This window comes from Cinclus cinclus, chromosome 15 (assembly GCF_963662255.1).
Source record: "Cinclus cinclus chromosome 15, bCinCin1.1, whole genome shotgun sequence".
Classification (NCBI taxonomy): domain Eukaryota; kingdom Metazoa; phylum Chordata; class Aves; order Passeriformes; family Cinclidae; genus Cinclus; species Cinclus cinclus.
The window spans coordinates 3,804,064-3,824,811 of NC_085060.1; the positions used below are offsets into that span (position 1 = coordinate 3,804,064).

The following is a 20,748-nucleotide window of genomic DNA, read 5'->3' on the forward strand; positions in this document are numbered from 1 at the left end:
CCCCACCGCCGTGCCCGCCTCCTCCCCGCCGCGGCGGGCGAAGCTCCGCCCGGCTCCCGGGGCCCGCAGCCGGCCGGCGCCCACCCCGCGGCGGGCGCCCGGACTATGAGGAGCGGGACCGGGCGGGGGGCGGCGGCAGCGGCGGCGGCAGCGGCCCCGGTGCGGCGGGAGCGGGAGCGGGGACGCCGCCGCCGCCGGCCGGGTCATGCCCGTGCGCCCGGGGCGGCGGGGCTGCGGGCTGCGGCGGGATGGGTGCGCTCCGGGCCGGTGCCCTCGCCTTCCTCCTCCTCCTCCTCGGCTGCCTCCTGCCCCGGCGCGGCCCGCTCAGGTGAGCGCACGGCGCGGGTGCTCGGTGCTGCGCGGGGCTGCGGGACCGCTGCTCTCCGAGCCGCTCCCCCGGCACCCGGACCCCGTTCCCCGGGAGCCGCGATTCCCCTCTGGTACTCGGGTATCACCCCCTCTCGGAGACAGATCTCTCCGGCGGGACCTGGGCATCCCCTTTCAGAACCGGACGATCCCCGGAACCCTTATCGCGACCCCCAATCCGGACCTGTCTCCGGGGCCTGATGCCCCAGACAGAACGCTCCCAGCTCCTATTTGGACCTCCTGCAAATCTGGCCTCGCTTCCCATTCCCCAGCACCCTGACCCAGCACCCGGGGGACCCTGCAGACCTTCCCCCTCCAGTCCCTCACCGCACACAGCCAGACCCTGCCTGTCCCCGGCAACCCCTACGGGTTCCCCTGGCCCCAGGCCAGCGGGAGAGTCTTGCCACCATGGGAGAAAGAGCGAGCTGAGCCAGGTGATAGCCCAGGCAGCTCCTTCTCTGGTGCTGCAAAGCCCCTGAGATGCCCACATCCTCTCCTGGCTCATGGTGTCTAGGCGAAGGAGAGCTCAGGACAGTCCCTGGCCCAGACCCTGGATCATTCGGGACAGTGGGTGGGTTCCCCAGGTCCCATGGGTGCAGAAACAACTCTTGGCCCACTTGCATGGAAAATCTAAAGCCCCCAGGTCCCTTTTTCCATCTCTGTCCACCTCGGGTGTTATCTGGGACAAGATGAGATGCAGGGGAGAGTGAGGTGGGTCAGGAAGGGAGGGTTTGGGGGCTGCAGGAGTCCTGGGCTGAGTATGGACCATTCAGCCAGTGTGGCTGGAGCAGCATGGGGGGACTTGCAACATTTATGGCAGGGATGGGTAAAACAGAATTGCTTCATGTGCAGAAACTGCTTGTCTCAGAGCAGTGTTTTTTAGGCAGACATCAGCATTTTCCAGCCCTACCATCAACTCACTCCACAGAGGTGCAGAGTTCCAGGGCCCTGATGTCCAGCCCAGGGTCGGGGCAGAGCCCCCAGGGCAGGCAGTGCCTCAAGTGGGGAGCTGTAGGCAGGGGCTGTGCCCAAGGGCTGCGTTCCAGAATGGCCCTGCCGGGGGTGCTGTGGGGAGTGGCTGCTCTCTGGGCATTTTGATATCCCCCAAGCAGGTCTGAGCATCACTGGGGCTGCAGACTCGCTGTGGCTCAGCCAGTTAATCTGAGCCTCTTCAAGGAGCTACCTGCCAAGGGAGTCTCCCACGTGCTCCAGGGGAGAACCCTCACTGTCCTCTCCTGCTGAGGAGGACATGGTTCACAGCTATGTGGTAGGCAGAAGCCTCACTTAACTCCTTGTTAGCCTGGCCTCTTGCAACTCTCCTCCCACAGGCACCACACCTTTCTGGTGCAGCTCCTGGCAGGGAAAATCCCAGACTTTTGCTCTTGATCAGGATGAATCTCAGGTACTCTCCACTGCCCTTCTCCAATTAAAGGAAAACCTGCCCCACTGGAACATTTTTGTTGGGGCCATTTCTAGCTGGTAAGGGTGCACATAAAACCCTCTAGGGTGAATTTCACCCCCTTGAAAAGAGGTTGGAAGAAGGACCACAGGGTTCCCAGCATCACCCTCTTTTTGTAGTGATGGGGTTGTAGCTCCAAGCAGGAGTGAGATCCACCTGGGCATAGACCAGGTGGAATTATGAAGCAGCATGCAGCAGCACCAGCAGCATGCTCAAAGCTCCTTTTGTGTCCAGAGATCTCTGGCTAATTCCTCTCCATTACAGCCACATGCCTGGCAATGTGGTGAGTGAACATCTCTCGCATTGTTGCTTGAAATTATCATTATAGACTGACAGGAGGAGAGAAGTTGGCAGGCTAAGATGCATTCACAAAAATATCCCCTCCAGAGTCAGTTTAAATAAATCTCCATCATCATTCAGAGCACTGTGTGGGAGAGCTCATCCTCATGGCTGGTGTGGAGGTGGGCTTTGCTGCTCCTCTCCTGCCACATCTTCTTGGCCCCTGGCAAGTTGTCAGAACCCAGCTGTGCTCTGGACATCTCACTGAGGCAGTCCCTTGTGTCTCCCAGCCCCCTCCAAGCCATGAGTCCATGACAGGCAGTGTGTGATTGTTTGCTCAGCAACTCAAGCTGGAGCTGTAGGTAGAACCTGAGAAGGAGCCTCCCTGCTTTCACCCTCCAGCACTGGTTGTGCCCTGTCCCCCAGCATAGCCCTGGAACCAGGAGGCACTGGCCCCCAGCCTCATGCCAAGGGACGTGGTGCAGCAGGGACAGGCAAAATGAGGGCATGTGACACTCAGGCTGTTGCAGGTGAGGAGAAAAGCCAGCAGAAGGCTGGGATCACCCCAGCATGCTGACTGGGCACTGGTGTGGATGCAGCACAAGCACAGCCACCTGCCCTGGCAGCTGAGTGTCCCCCCAGGGTACCAAAATGTGCCTGCAGACCCTTGGTGCCAGCAGGTAGCAGCTGACCTGCCTCCTTTGCCCCACAGGCTGGTCTCAGGACGGGAGGAGATTAAAGCCGGTTCCCGAAGCTCACCCCAGCCTATGTCACCCTCTGATTTCCTGGACAAGCTTATGGGACGAACCTCAGGGTATGATGCCCGCATTCGACCCAACTTCAAAGGTAAGAGGAAAGATGTGAGGGTTCCAAACCTGGCAGGTCCCTGCTTATGGCTGCCCAAACCCAGGGGCTTTGGGGCAGAACCCTGACCCTCATCCCTCTGTCCCAACTCAGAGTCCTGGCTGCTCCTGCCAGCACTGTGTGCATGCTTTGCCTGACACGTGGGCGGCTGCGGTGCCTGCAGGGCATGCTGGGGTTCAGCCCCACACCCCGGGGGTGGCTGCAGCAGGCAGGAGAAGCCTGTGTGCGTTCAGCCACACAGCGTGTGCTGGAGCTGAGTCCTGATGTGTGCCAGAGCCGGTGTCCCCGTGTGTGCCAGAACTGGTGTCCCTGTGTGTCCCAGAGCCGGTGTCCCCACGTGTGCCCACAGAGCACACGTGGCTCAGCAGCCAGCAGCAGAGGAGGCTTCCCGCTGTTTTCCAGGTCCACCCGTCAACGTGACGTGCAACATCTTCATCAACAGCTTTGGCTCCGTCACCGAGACCACCATGGTGAGGGTTTTGCTGGTGTGGTGGGTTCTCCTCTCCCAGTGCCTCAGGGCTGGCAGCGGCGGTGCCAGGGAGCATGTGGGTCGCAGTGCCCACGGCTGTGCTTACAGGGGCCCCTGTGACCCCTTCTCTGGAGAGATCATAGATCATAGATCATGGCTGTGGCTTTTCTGGAGTCAGCTAACACAAGCTTGGCTATGTGGGTCACATTCCCTGTGCCTGAGCTGGAAGAAAGACCCCCCCCCCCAAAAGGGTCGCAGTGGGGCAGCTGGATGTAGCCCCCGCCTCCTTGGGTGTATGAAGAACACCTCAGAGGAAGTCCCAGGGCTAAAAATTTCCTATCTGTGCTTCTACAAAAGCCTTAATACTCTCAACAGGCCCACAGAGCCATATGCAGAATGCTGCAGACAGCAGTTATTGGTCTTCCACCTCCTCCTCCTCTCAGCTGCTGTGGTCTTGGCTTTTTAATTTCCCCTGGCTGCCAACAGCATGGGAAAGTTCCTGAGCTGCCCCTGCTCTATGCTTTATTAGTAGCAGGCACGCAGCAACAGCAGGGCTGAGTCTCAACAGAGGCAGGCCCTTCCACCTCCTCCTCCATCCCTTCCTCCTCCTCCTCCTCCTGCTCCTCCTCCCCCCTCCCGGGCACCACAGGGTGCTCACAGCTGATGTGGTGCCCTCTGTCCCAGGACTACCGGGTGAACGTGTTCCTGCGGCAGCAGTGGAACGATCCCCGCCTGGCGTACCGGGAGTACCCCGATGACTCCCTTGACCTCGACCCCTCCATGCTCGACTCCATCTGGAAGCCAGACTTGTTCTTTGCCAACGAGAAAGGGGCCAATTTCCACGAGGTCACCACCGACAACAAGCTCCTGCGCATCTTCAAGAATGGCAATGTGCTCTACAGCATTAGGTAGAACCCTCCCCTCTGGTGCAGTGCCTGAGTGGGGAGGCAAAGCTTTCCTCTTGCCTCCCATTTCCCCACAGACTGCCCCAGCTCCAACAACTCCCTCCTTTCCTCTGTCTCCTCCAGGCTGACACTTATCCTGTCCTGCCCCATGGACCTCAAGAACTTCCCCATGGACATTCAGACATGTACCATGCAGCTGGAAAGTTGTGAGTATAACTCAGGGGGTTCAAGCTGTGCTTAATTTCCCTCTTCCCATCCCATCCCCTCCCATTCCATGCCATCCCAAAAGCTGGAAGCTCACTTTTTCTGAGGGACATAAGCAGGAAAAAGCAGTTGTTCAGGGTGGGGTTGAACAGAGTATATGTCCCCATCCCATGGCTCCCTACATCCCCTCCAGTTGGCTACACTATGAACGACCTCATCTTCGAGTGGCTGGAGGAGCAGGAGGCCGTGCAGGTGGCAGAGGGCTTGACACTCCCACAGTTCATCCTCAGGGATGAGAAGGACCTGGGCTATTGCACCAAGTACTACAACACAGGTGAGCACCCAGGGACCTGCTGCCACCCCTCGCCATGGCCCAGGGGTCCCTCTCGCCCATTGGAGCCATCTTTCCTTACAGGCAAGTTCACCTGCATTGAGGTGAAGTTCCACCTGGAGAGGCAGATGGGTTACTACCTGATCCAGATGTACATCCCCAGCCTACTCATTGTCATCCTCTCCTGGGTCTCCTTCTGGATCAACATGGATGCGGCGCCAGCCCGGGTGGGCTTGGGCATCACCACGGTGCTCACCATGACCACGCAGAGCGCCGGCTCCCGGGCCTCTCTGCCCAAGGTCAGTGCTGGCTGCACGCTGGGATCTCCCGCTGCAGTCATCCAGGGGCAGGGGCAGCCTTTCCCTGGGAAAGGCTTGGCTTTGGAGCCTCATCAGCTGGGGTACCACACGTGCTGAGGGGAAACCCTGGCTGCTCTGGCCCATGTGCCCAGGCTGAGAGGGCTCCCGTGCTTCTTGGCAGCAGGATGAAGCCGGCAGTGGGAGGGGACGGGGGGCAGTGGGTCCCTGAGCCCCCTCTCACCCTGGCAGGTGTCCTACGTGAAGGCCATTGACATCTGGATGGCCGTGTGCCTGCTCTTCGTCTTCGCCGCCTTGCTGGAGTACGCAGCTGTCAACTTTGTTTCCCGCCAGCACAAGGAGTTCATGCGCCTGCACCGCCGCCAGCGACGGCAGAGGATGGTGAGTCCCCCCCTCTCTCATGACATCTGCTTGTCCTCAGCCCCTGAGGGGACACCCCAGGGCTGCAGGGACAGTTTCTCAGCAGCCCGCCGGGGCAGAGCTGCATTCCATTGTCCCAGATGCCTCCTTTGGTACCCCAGGGACCCAGGGGCACTGCAGCACAGTGCACAGCACCCATGGGTGCTGCAGCCCCTGCTTAGGGTGCTGTCCTTCTCCTGCTGGGACATCCTCAGGCGCTGCTTCCTCTAAAAATGCAGAAAAATAAACAGTGAGAATGGGGAAAAAAACAGCCTTTCCCCTTACCTGCAGCCCCAAACCTGGGCTCCTTGCTGTGCTGTAGCAGTGACAGGGACTCACTGCTCTGTCAGGGACCTGGTGGCACTCAGGGACAGGGCTGGGCTGCAGATGGGAGTGCAGCAGGATCTGGAGAGGCAGGATGCCTCACTCATGGAAATAGTCCTCCCCTCTGTCAACCCATCAACACAAGCATCAGGCCAGCAAGAAGCTTGGGGTAAGCATGTGGCTGCCCCACTCTCATTTTCTTGCCATAAATGCTCTGTCAGGCACCAGATCTCCACGGAAGACATGAGTACACACACACACACACACACTCACTCACTCACACACACCCCACACGTGCTCACAGCATCCTGTGCAACCAAATCCCTTCAGCATGTGCTGAAGACAGATCTTGGTGCCAGATCACACTTTCCTCCCCCTACACAGAGCCCCCTTCTCCCCACCATCCCCATCCTGGCACCCAGAGCCGCTGTCCCGGGGCCAGGGTAGAGCCCTCGGTCACCCGCTGTCCTGTTTCTGTTTGGTGCACACTGCTGGATGCCAAAAGGGCCTGAGCAGCGGGACGGCCAGCCTGGAGTCCCTGCGGCAGCTGAGCAGCCGGCACAGCAGCGAGCACACCTACGCGACGCTCTCGCAGCTCTCCAGCTCCCGGGTAAAGCACGACCCTCCGGCAGCCCCCCGTGCTTCCCCAGCCAGCCTTACCCTCCCCTCCCCAAAACGAGCCCCTAGGACCCGGCCCTGGGGGGCCAGCAAGGACCTGTGGAAGAAGCAGGCCAGTGATCTGCACAGAGTATGTGCCCGTAGGATGCAGCTGCCAGTTCCTGGGTTCAAAAGTTTTGAGAGGGATGGGAATGGAGCAGATTTCCCTGGAGACACCCCCACTCCGTGCCTTGGGTTTCCCTTCTGTAAAGCAGCACTGGCACAGTCCCCTTTGCTGAGGGTGAGTGATGCTGGGGCTGACTGGTGTCTGCTCCTGGGCTGCTGCCCAGCTCCCCAGCCATGCCCACACCTCTGGCAGGGTGAGGGCTCTGCCTCCCTGCAGGCAGGTTGGAGGCACTCCAGCACAGGCAGCTGCTCAGGGCACATGGGCACTTTGCATCTTGAGGCACAGGGAGAAGTGTGTGGCAGGGCAATTTCCCAGAATGTTGGGGAGATGCAGCGGGTCAACCACAGCTCCAGGGAGGAGATCAGGCCTGTTCATCCTCACCTCCTCTACACCATCATCAGTCCTTGGTTGCCAGGAGAGGTATCTTTGCCTTTCACAGATGACTCCTGGAGATCAACATCCACCCAGCCAGGGAAGGGAGAGGGAGGCTTTGCCCAACCCAAGGACCATCTGCTGGCTTAGAACAGACCAAAGTGCAGCTGAGGTGGAGGCTGCAGAGCCACCCCGGGGTGCTGCTGGCACAACACTGGCTGCAGCCAGGAGCACCTCAGGGTGCTGCTCAGTCAGAGGTGGGAGCAGAGCCCCATCTGTGCTACACACAGTTCCTGTGCATGAGAAAGCAAAGCCCGGGTTTCACAGCCTGAGGGCGAATCCCTCCCAGAGACCACCCAAATCCAGGCTCAGGAACAGGCTGGGACTGCTGGTTCCCTGGGGTGGGGGAGTAGCTGCTGGTCCCCAGGGCACACAGAGCACCCCAGCTCCCCCCATCCAGAGTGGCTGCAGGCACTCAGCCTGAGGCAGGGAAATAAAACTGTACTGCAAGTGAGAACTAACCTCAGCAATCTGAGCCACTGCTGCTCTTCCCACTCTAAAATCTTGCTTAGCCTGTGGATTGCTGAGTTAAATAAAGATGCTAGGGTACAAACTCTCTGCATGAGAGCCCCCGTGCCAGCTGAGCACCTGCAGGGGCTGACCTCAGCAAGCAGCCTCTGTGTCCCGGAGGGCAGTGCTGGCCAGAGATGGTGTTTGGGATCCCAAACAGCACCCAGACACAAAGTGAGGCACTGACCTGCAGCAGGCCGCGGAAGAAGGGACCCATCGCAGCGAGATACAACACCAGCAAAGGCAGAGGGGAGCTGAGCTGAGCCACAGAGACCAAATGAGCCCAGGGGCTCAGCAAACAGCCAGATGTGCAGCCTGTGCTTGCACATGCCCATCCCGCATCAAATCTTTGCACACATAACCCTCTCCAAGGCTGAAAGAGCAGGACAAGGCAAGTGGCAAACAGTGCACAGCTGTTGATGGGGAGGAGTGCAGGCACTGCTGGCCAGCCCCTGAGGCACCCAATCGGTGCCCTGAACAATGACAGTGGGCTGCGGCCAGAGACTCTCACTTAGTTTTGCAGCCTTGATCATGAACATGCAAATCCATGGGCACATTGCCCTCCCTGCAGCTCTCTGCCAGCAAGGGGAGAGAGGGGGTGAGCAAGAGCAGAGACCAGCAAGGAGTGCAGCTCTCTCACCCTCCCTCCTCTGCTGCACCAAGCAGTCTCTGCCAAGCAGACATAGGGAGAAATGAGGGCCTGGGTTCTTGGAGGGACTTGGGTGCCCTGCAAACCCTGGTGGTAGCCAGGTTCCTGCATCCCTTCCCTGTTCTTCCCCAGCAAATTGCCCATCCCCTCCTATTCACCATCACAGTCACACTCCCATTCCACAGCAAACACAGCACGGTCACAGCAATGCCTGCACACCTCAGCTCCCCACACCAAATGCACCCTGCACCCCTACATGCCCCCTTCCACCAGTTCACCTCCCATCCCTCTGGCTGCCAGAGTCAGGCTTCCCAAGCCCTGGAGCTGGCACTGGGAGGAAGCTGAGGGGATGTGTGTCGGGCTGCCAAGGTCGGGTTGCCTTTGGATGCACCCTGACACACATGCTGGATGAGAAGGCAGGGGCTCAGTGCTCACCCTGTACCCCGTGCACAGCTCCTGCCTGCATGGCTGGGGCTCTGTGACAAAGCACCCAGCCTCGCACAGGCTCTTGTCACCCAGCACCACGGGGTGTGTAGGACGTGCAGCCTCAGCCCTGCAGCACCAGCACCCGTGGGTGCCCTGGCTGACGGCCTTTCCCTTCACCAGGAGGAAGAGCTCAGCCGCGAGAGCCGCTTCTACCTGCGAGGCTACGGGCTGGGCCAATGCCTGCAGCCAAAAGAGGGGGCTGGGGAGGGCCCTGGCATGTACAGCCCCTCACCAGCCAGCGCCGTGCTGCGGGAAGGGGAGAGCCTCCGCAGGCGCTACATTGACCGGGCCAAGCGTATCGACACCGTCTCCCGAGCCGTCTTCCCATTCACCTTCCTGGTCTTCAATATCTTCTACTGGGTCGTTTACAAAGTGCTGCGCTCAGAGGACATCCACTTGGTGCCCTGAGGCTGGAAAAGTATGACCGCCTCTTGGTGTGACCCTCACAGTGTGCCCAGGTGCCACAAGCTCAGCCAGAACTACATTTCCCTCTGTCCCGGAGCGGTGGCACAGCTGGGCTGGGCTTTGGAGCCTGGACATGTGACAGCCCCCGTGTCCCACTGGATTCCATGGCACAAAGTGGGGGGGATCAACAATCACGGGTCCCCATGGTCAGCTGGAGAGAGGAACCCCTCCTGCTTCCTGCATGGTGTCACCCCCAGGTACCCCGGGATGCTGTGCTGTCAGGGCCCAGGGAAACAACTACTCCCCAGGAATGCTGTGCTGTGGGGGAAGCCCTGGGTATCCAGGAGCACAGGAGAGCCCCGGGTACTTTGGCACAGCCAGTGGCCAGAAAACTCGTCCAGAAAATTCTCTTCCAGAAAAATACCCTCCCCCTGTCCATACCTACCATGTTAGGCTGCTGCTTCTCCAGCCTGCATCACTGAGCTGTGGGCCCTGAGCAGCCATGGATTAGGCTGCAGTCCTCTCCTCTGGCTTGGAGCTTGGTTGCAGGAAAGAGCAGGTAGCACCCCTGCCTGCATCTGGACTGTACAGGGGGCTGGCCATGGCCCCATAGCTCCCTGCCCAGAAATGGGCAGGGCCCCTCCAGCCCCAGCCAGCTCCAGTGCACAGCAAAGTAGCAGGCAGGGGATGCTGCCCTCCCTGCAGAGCTCAGAACTGCCTGGGATGCCCAGGGCTGCAGGCAGGACTGTGGCAGGGAGACTCTGTTTGCTCCAAGGAATTGCCAGCCCTGAGGCAGGCAACAGGCAAGCTCAATCCTACTGAAGGGGCACAAATGGCCACTGCAGTTGCAGATGGGAGTCACTTCGCAATGGGGAGATGGCACTGAATTATCAGCAGGGTAGAGCCCACAGCCCATCTTCCAAGGGAGATTTTTTGGGGTGAAAGCAGTGGGGAAAGCTTGGTCAATCCTTTTGGAGTGAGTGGTGGCATCCCCAGACTGCTGCATTCCTGCAGCACCACTGTGCCAAGAAGAGAGATGGAGGTGAAAATTGCCCTGTTTCCCAGCCCAGCATCCGGGTGCAGCATCCCTTGGGTAGGTTCATCCCTAATACTCCTCCACTGGAGAGGAGAGCAGCTGGAACCCTGACAGGACAAGCTCAGCAAGACTTCCAGCCCTCCAGACCTGGATACCCTCCATGCTCTGCAGGAAATAAAAGCACCAGGTGATGTTTAAGTCCTCCAGAGAGGTGTGGTGATGCTCTCCTTTCCCTCTGCCACAGTCAGCCTGGAGGAGGTTTCAGCCCGACAGACCCCATGGCCATGGGTACAGGAGAAGGCCCAGAGTCTTCCAGGCAGGGCAAGATGGAAATAGAATTCACCCCTTTCCTTGAAGGCTGTGGCGGCCCTGTGGCACAGCAAGTGCTCCTGTGACCTATCTGCCATGGCAGAATGGACCCTGCAGGGCTGGGGGACATGGGTAAGGAGGCCAGCACTGTCTTGTGGTACCAGACACAGGCAGAAACCCCTGCTGTGATCCCTGGCCTGGCTCCTCAGACACCACTCATCCTCCTCTTGCAGGACTGACTGGCAGCATTGTCCACCCCCTCTGAGCCCCCTGAGTCGCACAGAGTGCTCAACCACACACACCCATTTCACAGATGGGGCAAGCAGAGAACTGGCCCCAAGCCACCCCATGAGGGGACTGAGGGACCCACAAGGACAGGCTGAGCCACCTCCATCCCATTGCCAGCATTGTGCATGCCTCTCCCCCATGGGATCCCACCGTGTGTCCAGGCCAGACTTGCTTTTGGGGAGGCCCCATTTGGAGGCATCCTTGACTCCCCCAGCACCCAAGGCAGTGCCAAACAGGGAGGTACCAGTGTCTGAGCAGCACCCACAGGCACTGGGTGGCCATGCCAGCCTCCAGCAGTGGTGGGTTTTTAAACAGCATCGATCTTCCTACGCAAATAAAGCTTTCTGGGATTTTCGGTGGTGTGTGCTGGGGATTTGTCTCTGCCAAGAACACTGCAGCCAGCTCCCACTCACAGTGTGGGGAGGGGACAAGGGTACAATTGCCCTGTGGGGTCAGGAACCCTGACCCACCATTATACCTGTACAGATGTCATTACCTCTCCACGGGTGATTTTTCTGACATAATTGATGACTGTCACATTTAACTCCCACGTGGGAGATGCCAGGAGGGCTGGGCAGGAGCCCCCTGCAAGCCAGTCACCCCAGCCCCTTTCCACCCCCCCCAAGCCTGGCCAGGGGACATGACCCAAGATGAGGCAGAGGTGGGGCCAGGGGGGCTCCAGCTCTGTGGTGGAGCTCAGACACCAGAGCTTGTGCAGCATCCCAAGGGCAAACCTCCCTTCATGGCCCCTCGGCCCCTTCACTCCGGCTCGCTGGGCAGGCGCCAACCTTACAGAGCTGCCAGCTGTCCTGGAGGGCTTACGCCAGCCCTGCAGTGCCACCCGGGGCCGGGGCTTTTGTCCCCAGCTGGTGCAGGGGCGGGCAGAGCCTGCAGCTGAGGGCTGAGCGCCCCAGCAAACATCAATCTCCCTCTGTGCTCCCGGCCAAGTTTCACAGACCAGCTCTGTTGGTACCTCGCAGCCCCATCGCCTGCCCGGCCCCACCGAGGGCCTTCGGAGGCAGGGAGGAGAGAAAGCAAGCTGTACCCATGCTGGTTTGGTGCTGGGATTTTTCTTTACAGGGAACAAATGAAGCCTCCCCAGGGTCTTGCTGCTGTCCCTACCCCAAACTGAGAGAGGATGCAGTTAAGGGGAGAGCTGTGAGGTATTTCACACCAGTACAGTGTCCCCAGTTCCTTCACTCCCTGCTCTGGAGTCGGGACATCATGTCTGGGCAGTCAGTGTCTGTTTGGAGACAAACATTGCAGTCAGCCCTGAGCCATTCAGCTCCAGGAACCAGCACATCCCAGAATAAAAATGAAAAATGTCAAAACCCAACACATCCCTCCCAAGCCAAAGCCCCCAGGTCCCAGGCACTGCTCAACAGCAAGATGGGGAGTTCATTTCTGGCATTGCACTTGAAAAGGCATAAGGGTAGCACTGCCCCAAGGCTCTGCAGGTACTTATGGTGCTGGTGTCCCTGAGGGCAGTATCAGAGTCTGGAGCAGCACTCAGGCCCTGCCCTTGGTCCTCCCAGCAGCCCAGTTTGAACTGGGAGTCACTGGGACACCCTCACAGCTGTAGGGCTGCTACTGCTCTCCAGCACAAAGCTCCAGTGGATCCCCCATATCTTGGGGATGGGGGTGTTGAGCCCCATGTCCTTTCACAGCATGGCCAGGGACTCAGCCCAGGTGGCTCAGTCCCCCTGCAAAGCCCACAGTCTTCAGATGGAATCAGTTTTTCATTCCCTGTTCAAGGCTGTGCATTGGCGGGTACATCCCAGTCATTACAGACGGCAGCTGTGGGCACAGGACCAACAGCCATGGCCAAGTTAATTGCTGGTTTTAAAGGAAGTTAATGGAGTTAACACCAGGTTAATGGAGCTCCCAGACAGTAAAATGAGCAGCATCAGCACTGGCGGCTTCCCAACTCCTGCTTGCAGCATGCCCAGGGCCAGGAGCACACACAGGTTGGGGACAGCATGGCCCCTTGCCAGCCCCAAGGGCTCCATGGGGGGCCTGTGTGGAGCCAAGGAAATGTGCCCTTGGGCACCCCTGGGCACTGCAGTGACATGCCAGCCAGGCCCCTGCCCCACCAACCAGACAGGGCCTGACCCTGCTGGCACTGAGCTCTGCTGCTGTCCCTGACAGCAACAGGGTGTCAAACCATCCCTTCTTCCCCTCTCCCTCACCAGGGCCTCTGTCCACATCCACAGCCTGGAGCTCCCGTGAGGCAACTCCAGCTGCCAGAGGTTCACCAGAGCGCGCTGTGCAGACAAAGCAATGCTTGCAGGACAGCCTGTCCCACACTGATCCCAACTCCAAGGCCAGGGAAGTGCCATGCCACAGCAACAGGTGACAGCTCTTCTGGGGTTCTGAGCAACCTTTGCACATTGCCTGAGCCAGAATCCTTTTACAGAAAATATCAAGCTCCAAAAGTCAGCCACGCAATCCTGAGCAGACCAGGGCTGCTTTTTACGAGAGGGAAAATGGACACAAGAGGAAAGCACCAGGAGCTGGACTGGCAGGGTACCCTGCTGGATGCCACAGGCACAGGGCCCTCACGAGACTACAGCCCCCATGGGGACTTGGAGCCTTCTGGCACAGGGAAGGTCCAGGTGCAGGGTGCTGTGGCAGCATGGCTGTGCCAGCACCCTAGCCCTCAGCACAGCCCTGCAAGAGCTGTCCCCCCAACACAGGAGTCCCAGTGCATCCCCTGCCACTGAAGCTGTGGCATCACACCACAGCCTGTCACCTCCACCTGCTCAGAGAGGCTGCACCATGGCCCTGCCAAACCCCACACTACCATGGCCACATCCACCCCACAGCATGGCTTGGGGACCAGCCTGCATTACTCTGGGGACACCAGCCAGTATATGCAGCCCACACAGCACCCCACAGCTCCTCATCCCAAGTAGTGTGGGGGTGCCAGGTACTCCTGGAGACAGGCAGGACACCTGGGAAGAACAGTGAGGGAGTGCTGGAACACAGAGACAAGCAAGGATCAGCCCTGCAGCTCTCCCAAACCCTAGGAATAGGGGATAACTGCCCATCTCTGGAGTATGGTTTTGCACAAGAGAAAACAAAGCCATGAGGGTTTCCAGCCTCCAGAGTGTCTTGTTTTGTCCGACTTTGAGAAATCTCTGCACTTCAGCTCCCCAAGGGACAGGGGGAGGACCCCAGCACTGAAACAAGGAGTGATTATCAGCCCACAGGCTCTGAAGAGCTTTTGTTCCGTGGATGTGCCAGAGCAGGGATCGGAGGACATCTAGCGAGATGCCGTGATGGCACCCAGAGCTCTGTGCCTTGATGGCCACAGCCCTGCTGTGATTCCATCCTGCCCTCGTCCTCCTGCTGTGGTGGGGCCCACAACAAGAGCTCCAGTGGGGCTGTAGGGCTGGTCCAGCCCTGGGGGAGAGGCACAGAGGAGAATTGGCTCCTCACATGCCATCTCCCACTGCTGCCTTGGCAGTGGGAGCCTCCAAGTGTCCTGACAGGCCATACATACTACCAGTGCTACTCATGGCTGTGTCAGTCCTGCAAAAACAGAGATTAAATCCAGGGCCCACCTCAGAGATGCTGGCTGGCACACAGGTGCTCTTTACAGCTCTCCAGGTCCTGCTGACACTAGCACTGCCCATGTCCAGATGTTCTCATCTCAGCTGCCAGACAGACATAACTGGTGAAAATGGGGCTATGCCCAGGGACCACTTATTCTTGTGGCTGAACTTGTTGAAGAGAGACCAAAATCTTTTGAGTACAAAGATTTGGATGGGTCCAAGCATCCCAAGCAGAGACAGGCTGGATCCAACACCACAGAGTCCACACAGGCAGGCAGAGAGGGAGCAAGCAGCCTGGCCATAATCTATACTCTGGATCAGGCTGGATCTGACAGAAGAGTACAGGGAGAGCTGCTTGGGAGGAAAGCTCATTCAGGAACTTCTCACAGAGTTTTTGAAGCAGAGCTGAAAGCCCAGGGCCAAAACCAAGTCCTGAGCCCATGAGGTGCAATCCCCTCTTCCCCAGGACCCTGTGCTGACACACAGAACACACACACAGACCCACACTGCACTCACAGCAGCCCCCAGTCCCTCGGGCAACCCCAGCACACAGAATACTTAAGGTTGGAGAAGATCTCTGAAATCGAGTGTAACCTATGACCAATCACCACCTTGCAACCAGACACGGCACTGATTGTCATGTCCAGCCCTTGAACATCTCCAGGGACAGTGACTCCACTTCACTGGGCAGCCTATTCCGACGTCTGATCACCCTTTCCGTGAAGAAGTTACTCCTGACATGCAACCTAAACGTCCCCTGACACAGCCGGAGATTATATGCTCTGCTCCTGTCCCTTGTTCCCTGGGAGCAGAGCTGCCCCCTCCTGTCAAGGAGCTGTGAAGAGTGGTAAAGACACCCCTGAGCCTCCTTTTCTCCAGGCTGAGCCCCCACATCTCCCTCGGTCTCTCCTCATAGGACTCGTGCTTCAGACCCTTCCCCAGCTTTACTGACTCAGCAGCTCAATGTTCTTCCTGGACTGAGAGGTCCAGAACTGGACAAGGGGCTCGAGGTGTGGCCTCAGCAGTGCCCAGCACAGGGAGACAACCACTGCCCTGGTCCTGCTGGCCACACTATTGCTGTAGCGGCCATGTGCCACCGGTCCTTTGGCCGGCTGGGCACGCTGCTGGCGGGCACACGGACGGTGCCGCCCCGGGCCCGGCACCTCCCGGCAGCGCTGGCACCACTCGACCCTGCCGCCATGAGCCCTTCCGCCTCAGTCACGTGGTACAGTTCCACGTGACCCTCGGAAGGGGGTGGGGCGATGCGCGCCTCGCTGCCCGGGATTGGCGGCGGGGACAGGCGGTGCCGCGCGCGATTGGCTTCACGGTCAGCCCCGCCCGCCAGCACCCCGAAGATTTGGCATCCGGGCTGTCAATCACACGGCGGTCCCGCGGCGATGGCGGCGGCGCGGTGGATGCTGCGCTGGGTTGTGGCGGCTGCGGCCGCGGTGGCGGCGGCGCTGGCTCTGGACAACGGCCTGGCGCGGACACCGCCCATGGGCTGGCTGCACTGGGAGCGCTTCCTGTGCGGCACCGACTGCGCCGCCGACCCGCGCCGCTGTGTCAGGTACCGCCGCGGGGCACGGGTACCCGGGGCAGCCCAGGTAGCGGACAGCCGGCCCGGTGCTCTGGCAGCCGCCGTGCCTTCCCCGCGCTGTCCCGCGTGTCCCCTGCCCGCCCAGCCCTGTGGCTGTGCCGCTGGTAGACATCCGACGTTCTCCGCTTTCTTTCCCGGTGGTCCGCCCTGGCCGTGCCCAGCGAGCAGCTGTTCGTGGAGATGGCTGACAGGATGGCTGCCGAGGGCTGGAGGGACGCCGGCTACGAGTTCATCTGCATTGACGACTGCTGGATGGCCCCGACGCGGGACAAGCAGGGCAGGCTGCAGGCAGACCCAAAACGGTTCCCCGGTGGGATCCGCAAGCTGGCCGACTACGTGAGTGCCACCGTGGCACGGTGGTGACCTGGCCTGGGAGCAGGGGAGGGCAGGACGGCTGGGTGGGTACGGCTGCATCACTGCTGAGATAAGGCCCTGCCTACCACAATGCCGTTTTGCTTCTCTTGGTGCCCCAAATCCTCTTATTCCTGCCTTGTAGCTGCCCCATCCTAAGAGTCTGTTTCTGTCTGCGTGCACAGGTCCACTCCAAGGGTCTGAAGCTGGGAATCTACAGCGATGTTGGGAACAAGACGTGTGCTGGCTTCCCTGGCAGCTACAACTACTATGACCTGGATGCCCAGACATTTGCTTCCTGGGGTGTGGACCTGCTCAAATTTGATGGCTGCAACTCTGACTCACTGGACCTGCTGGCAGAAGGTAGGCATGGGCTCCAGGCAGCTGGGTGAGTGGTATTCCCATGGGTGGGAATATTCTGCAGGCAGCAGCAATTCTAGGCCCAGCATGAGGCTCCAGGGACTGGCTTTTCCCTGAGCATACTAATTGAAGGAACTTATAAAAGCAAATCTGAGGCTCTCTTCTCAAGCCCAAGGTGTTGAGTGTTGCTGCCTTAAGTGTTTTTACCTGCTCAGTCTCCTGGAGCTCTCCTTCAAGCACAGCTCGGAAAATGAGCTTTCTCAGCCCAGAGCCTGGAGCACAGACACATAAACTGTGTGCTCTGGGGGTGCCTGTGCAGCCTGCTCCCTCAGCTATTAACTCAGCACCTTTGCAGAAGGCTTTGCCCTTCTGCAGGGGAGCCCAGAGCGTTTCACACACTTAACCCTTAATCCCTTTGGTGGGACCTTGTCAACGTGCATCAGCCTGAAGCTAGAACAGCTTGTGTCAGCCATGAAAGGAGCAGTTCAGAGGGCTTTTAACAGATAAAAATGAAGGGAGTTATGGCATAAAAATCCTACTGGGGTTTTCCTTTTAAAGCACATCAGTGTAAATACCACTTTAAAAGCTATTTGCACAAAGGCTGGCAAGCCAGCAGCTGAAAGCTCAGCAGCTCCCTGTGCTGAGGGCATTTGGCTACAGACTCTTTTGAAGCACAGGCAAATCCCAGGGCCACAGAAGTAGATTTGTGGGAAGAACACTTTAACTTGGAAAGCTTTTTTCTCTTGACTGGGCTCTCTGGCTGCTGGCACAGTCAGTACCATCATGTTTGGCAGCAGGAGTCCTGCACAAAGTCCTGTCTCTGCCTGGCAGGGAGAACCTACCCAAGTGACAATCCCATCGAAGCCAGATGGTGGGGCATATGCCAACTGCCAGAGACAGGAGCACAGCTCAGCACCCTGAGTGACAGCTGAGCTGAGAGCTCCTGTTGGATCACATGTGTAACCCAGATACAGTGCAGTTGTACTGAGAGGAGACTTTTCATTCCCTCTCTGCCAATTGGAAGGGACTTCAGGGCTGTTTGGGGACAAGGACAGGAAAAACTAGAGCTTTTGCATTCCTGCCCAGTCCATATGGCGCAAGTGCCTCATGAGAATGTACTCCTACATTACCCAGCAAAGCTGCACTGCTTGATAGATGCTGACTTTATTTCCTGGGTATTTAGAGGAAAACTGCCACACAGGAAAGCTTTTAACCTCTTTCCCCTGGCTGTATGTACAAAGGGGTCAGGAGTCTTGGAGCAACAGCCTGCCCAAGCAAAGCTCCTGTCCTTGGGAGGCAGGTGACCAGCAGCAGAGTTTAAATTCCCCTGTCCTCCCCAGGGTGCCTCAACCACAAAAATGTGTTCAATGTTAATTTTGCAAGACTTGAACTGAAACCTGAACCTGTGACATTAGGTTAGTTCTGCAGTGTGACCAAGGAAGTTGTGCAAACTCTGTCTGTCCTCTTTCTTTAGGATACAGGCGCATGTCTCTGGCCCTGAACAAGACTGGAAGGAGCATTGTGTACTCCTGTGAGTGGCCTTTCTACGTGAGGCCTGTGCAGCAGGTAAGAAGTGCCTCTCAAGGTTTATCCAGGGGCTCAAGTGGGAAGAAGAGAAAAACATTTAAGATTGCAAAACAGCATTCTGAGGAACTTGCTCCTCTTCATTCTGACAGAAAGCAAGGCTGTAAAATGGAGGAAAAAACCTTTCTCTTCCAGATCCCTGAAGCATTCCTGAACCATTGCTCTGCTGAAACAGATTGAGTAGGATCCTTCAGCATGAAGGCACAGCCCAGATGGAATGTGCCAAAAAACCCCACAGCTTCCTCCCTCTAAGGAGCCAAGCAGCAAACCACTGGCAGTGCAGACACACAGGAGATAGCTGCTGAACACATATTGCTGCAGGCTCAGCCTTATAGACAGCTGTGGGGACCATGAAAGAGGCTTTGTGACATCTTTCACATTGTTCAGTGACAGATTTCTGCCAGCCAGGGTCTGCAACTGACATGTTGCCCTCCACCCACAGCTGGCTTCCCCTGTGCCACTGTGACAGGATGGTGCCATTCCTTCCCACTGGAATTAAATGCATTACTCACCAAAGGGTGTAAACCCAAGAAATTGCCATAATTACTGGGATATTACAGTCTAATCCCACTGGCCTTGTCACACCTTCAGTAAAATTGTGAAGGAATTTTCTAACAGAGTTGGTGGCTACAACTGTTCTCCCAAGGGGAGCAGTAGTATTGTCTAGAACATATCAGTTACTGTGGAGTTACTGGCCACAAAGTATTCAAGGGAATCAACATGCACTAGAGATCATCCAGATAGCTGGTGAGGGAAGGTGTTACCCTGGTTCTCCCCAAGCTACCTTTGGTCCAGTCTAGCCTTGTGGACACTCTTGTCGTACAGCCAGGTATGCTGTCTAATCACACTCCTTGTTTTGGCAGCCCAATTACACAGAGATCAAACAGTACTGCAATCACTGGAGGAACTTCTATGATGTCTATGACTCCTGGAGCAGCATCAAGAGTATCTTAGACTGGACAGCACTTCACCAGGACACCATTGTGAAGATAGCTGGGCCAGGGGGCTGGAATGATCCGGACATGGCAAGTACAGCAACACCCACCCCACTTGAAGCATCAGCAAAAAAATCTTCCCTCAGCAGGCTAAGAATGGGAAGGGAGAGCAAGGGGGAGAAACACCGAGGGGCAGGGCTATGATGGGACCCTAGGATCAGGATCATGATGAGAAGGTCTAGGGTAGAAAGGAAAAGAGAACTGCAGCTATTGATAGTACCAAGGAAGCACCATATTTTTGTCCTGCAATCTCCACAAGCACTACCAGCTCAGAACACAGGTGTGGCATTGGGCAGTCTCCAATGTGCTGATATCCCACCAGAGTGAAACCCCCTGGGTGCCAGCATTGCAAGGATCTGAATCCAAACACATTCTTAAACACTGCCTAGCCACTTAAAGAGCTTTCTTCACTTCACCAGGGACTCATCCTAAATTGCCACGCAGTCATGCCTTGCTTTTCCCAACCAGCCTGGTCCTGCTTGTGGCACTCAGCCTATCTAGCCAGGCTCCAAAGAGAGGTCCCACCCTGTGATTTCCTGGTACTGGTGGCCCAGTTTCTCCTCAGCAGGCAGCGTTACCAGGCACTTTTTGTTTGCTTGTCATAGCTGGTGATTGGAAACTTTGGGCTGAGCTGGGACCAGTCGGTGACTCAGATGGCCATGTGGGCTATTATGGCTGCTCCCCTGTTCATGTCCAACGACCTGAGGCACATCAGTCCTGAGGCCAAGTGTCTGCTCCAGAATAAAGAGGTGATTGCCATCAACCAGGATCCACTGGGCAAGCAGGGATACCAGCTCATCAAGGTACAGCAGGACAGCGCTGGGGTTGCAGAGTGGGGTACAGGAGGGATGGAGAGGTGCTCAGGGTTTGGGAGCAGGAGCCCAGTGAGGCCATTTGTTACTGAAGCCTGCTGGAACAGACAGGCGTGAAGAGCACCACTTCAGCCTCCCACAGCCTAAGCCCTGGGTTTGTTTCCTCTTTGGCAGAACAAGAACTTTCAGCTGTGGGAGCGGCCCCTGTCTGGCCGAGCCTATGCTGTGGCGGTGCTGAACTATCAGGAGATTGGAGGACCCCAGAATTTCACCTTCTCCCTCACCTTCCTGGGCAATGGGCTGGCCTGCAACCCAGCCTGCTCCATCCGACAGGTGCTGCCAGCCAGCAGAGACTGGGGTGTTTACAGCTGGATCTCATCCCTGAGCGTGGAGGTGAACCCCACAGGCACTGTGCTGCTCAAAGTCCTGCCACTATAGGCAGCACAGAGACAATCTTAGCCTTAGGCTCTGTCTGAATTTGTGGCAGGAAACTCATCTCCTCCTTCCAAGCAGGTGCCTTTCTCAGCCATTCATTATCTGAACTTTCAGCCTAATGTGACAAATAGCCATCACTCCATCATCAAGAGATAACAGAAAGGGTGAACAGCAGAGCAGTGCCTCTTTCCCTGCCATCTCACCCAACTCCTCCAAGGGGCTGGAGGGGCTCCAGCAGGGC

The 20,748-nt window shown here is 57.8% G+C and overlaps 2 protein-coding genes across 3 annotated transcripts; both read left to right on the forward strand.

The window, feature by feature from the left end:
* The first annotated feature begins 248 nt into the window (after nucleotides 1-248).
* Nucleotides 249-9,186, forward strand: LOC134050248 (glycine receptor subunit alpha-4). Of its 2 annotated transcripts, XM_062503184.1 has the most exons (10): nucleotides 249-328; nucleotides 2,817-2,950; nucleotides 3,371-3,438; nucleotides 4,122-4,345; nucleotides 4,466-4,548; nucleotides 4,740-4,880; nucleotides 4,962-5,176; nucleotides 5,426-5,575; nucleotides 6,423-6,527; nucleotides 8,899-9,186. In XM_062503184.1, exons 1-10 carry the CDS (start codon nucleotides 249-251, stop codon nucleotides 9,184-9,186), a joined length of 1,488 nt encoding a protein of 495 aa, XP_062359168.1. The 2 variants fall into 2 exon arrangements, with proteins under 2 accessions (XP_062359168.1, XP_062359169.1); XM_062503185.1 differs by lacking the exons at nucleotides 249-328; nucleotides 6,423-6,527 and having other exon boundaries at nucleotides 2,836-2,950.
* Nucleotides 9,187-15,770: 6,584 nt separating this feature from the next.
* Nucleotides 15,771-20,699, forward strand: GLA (galactosidase alpha). The gene is made up of 7 exons (XM_062502700.1): nucleotides 15,771-15,940; nucleotides 16,132-16,306; nucleotides 16,507-16,684; nucleotides 18,156-18,247; nucleotides 19,129-19,290; nucleotides 19,866-20,063; nucleotides 20,247-20,699. Exons 1-7 carry the CDS (start codon nucleotides 15,771-15,773, stop codon nucleotides 20,508-20,510), a joined length of 1,239 nt encoding a protein of 412 aa, XP_062358684.1. The 3' UTR covers nucleotides 20,511-20,699.
* Nucleotides 20,700-20,748: the final 49 nt, after the last annotated feature.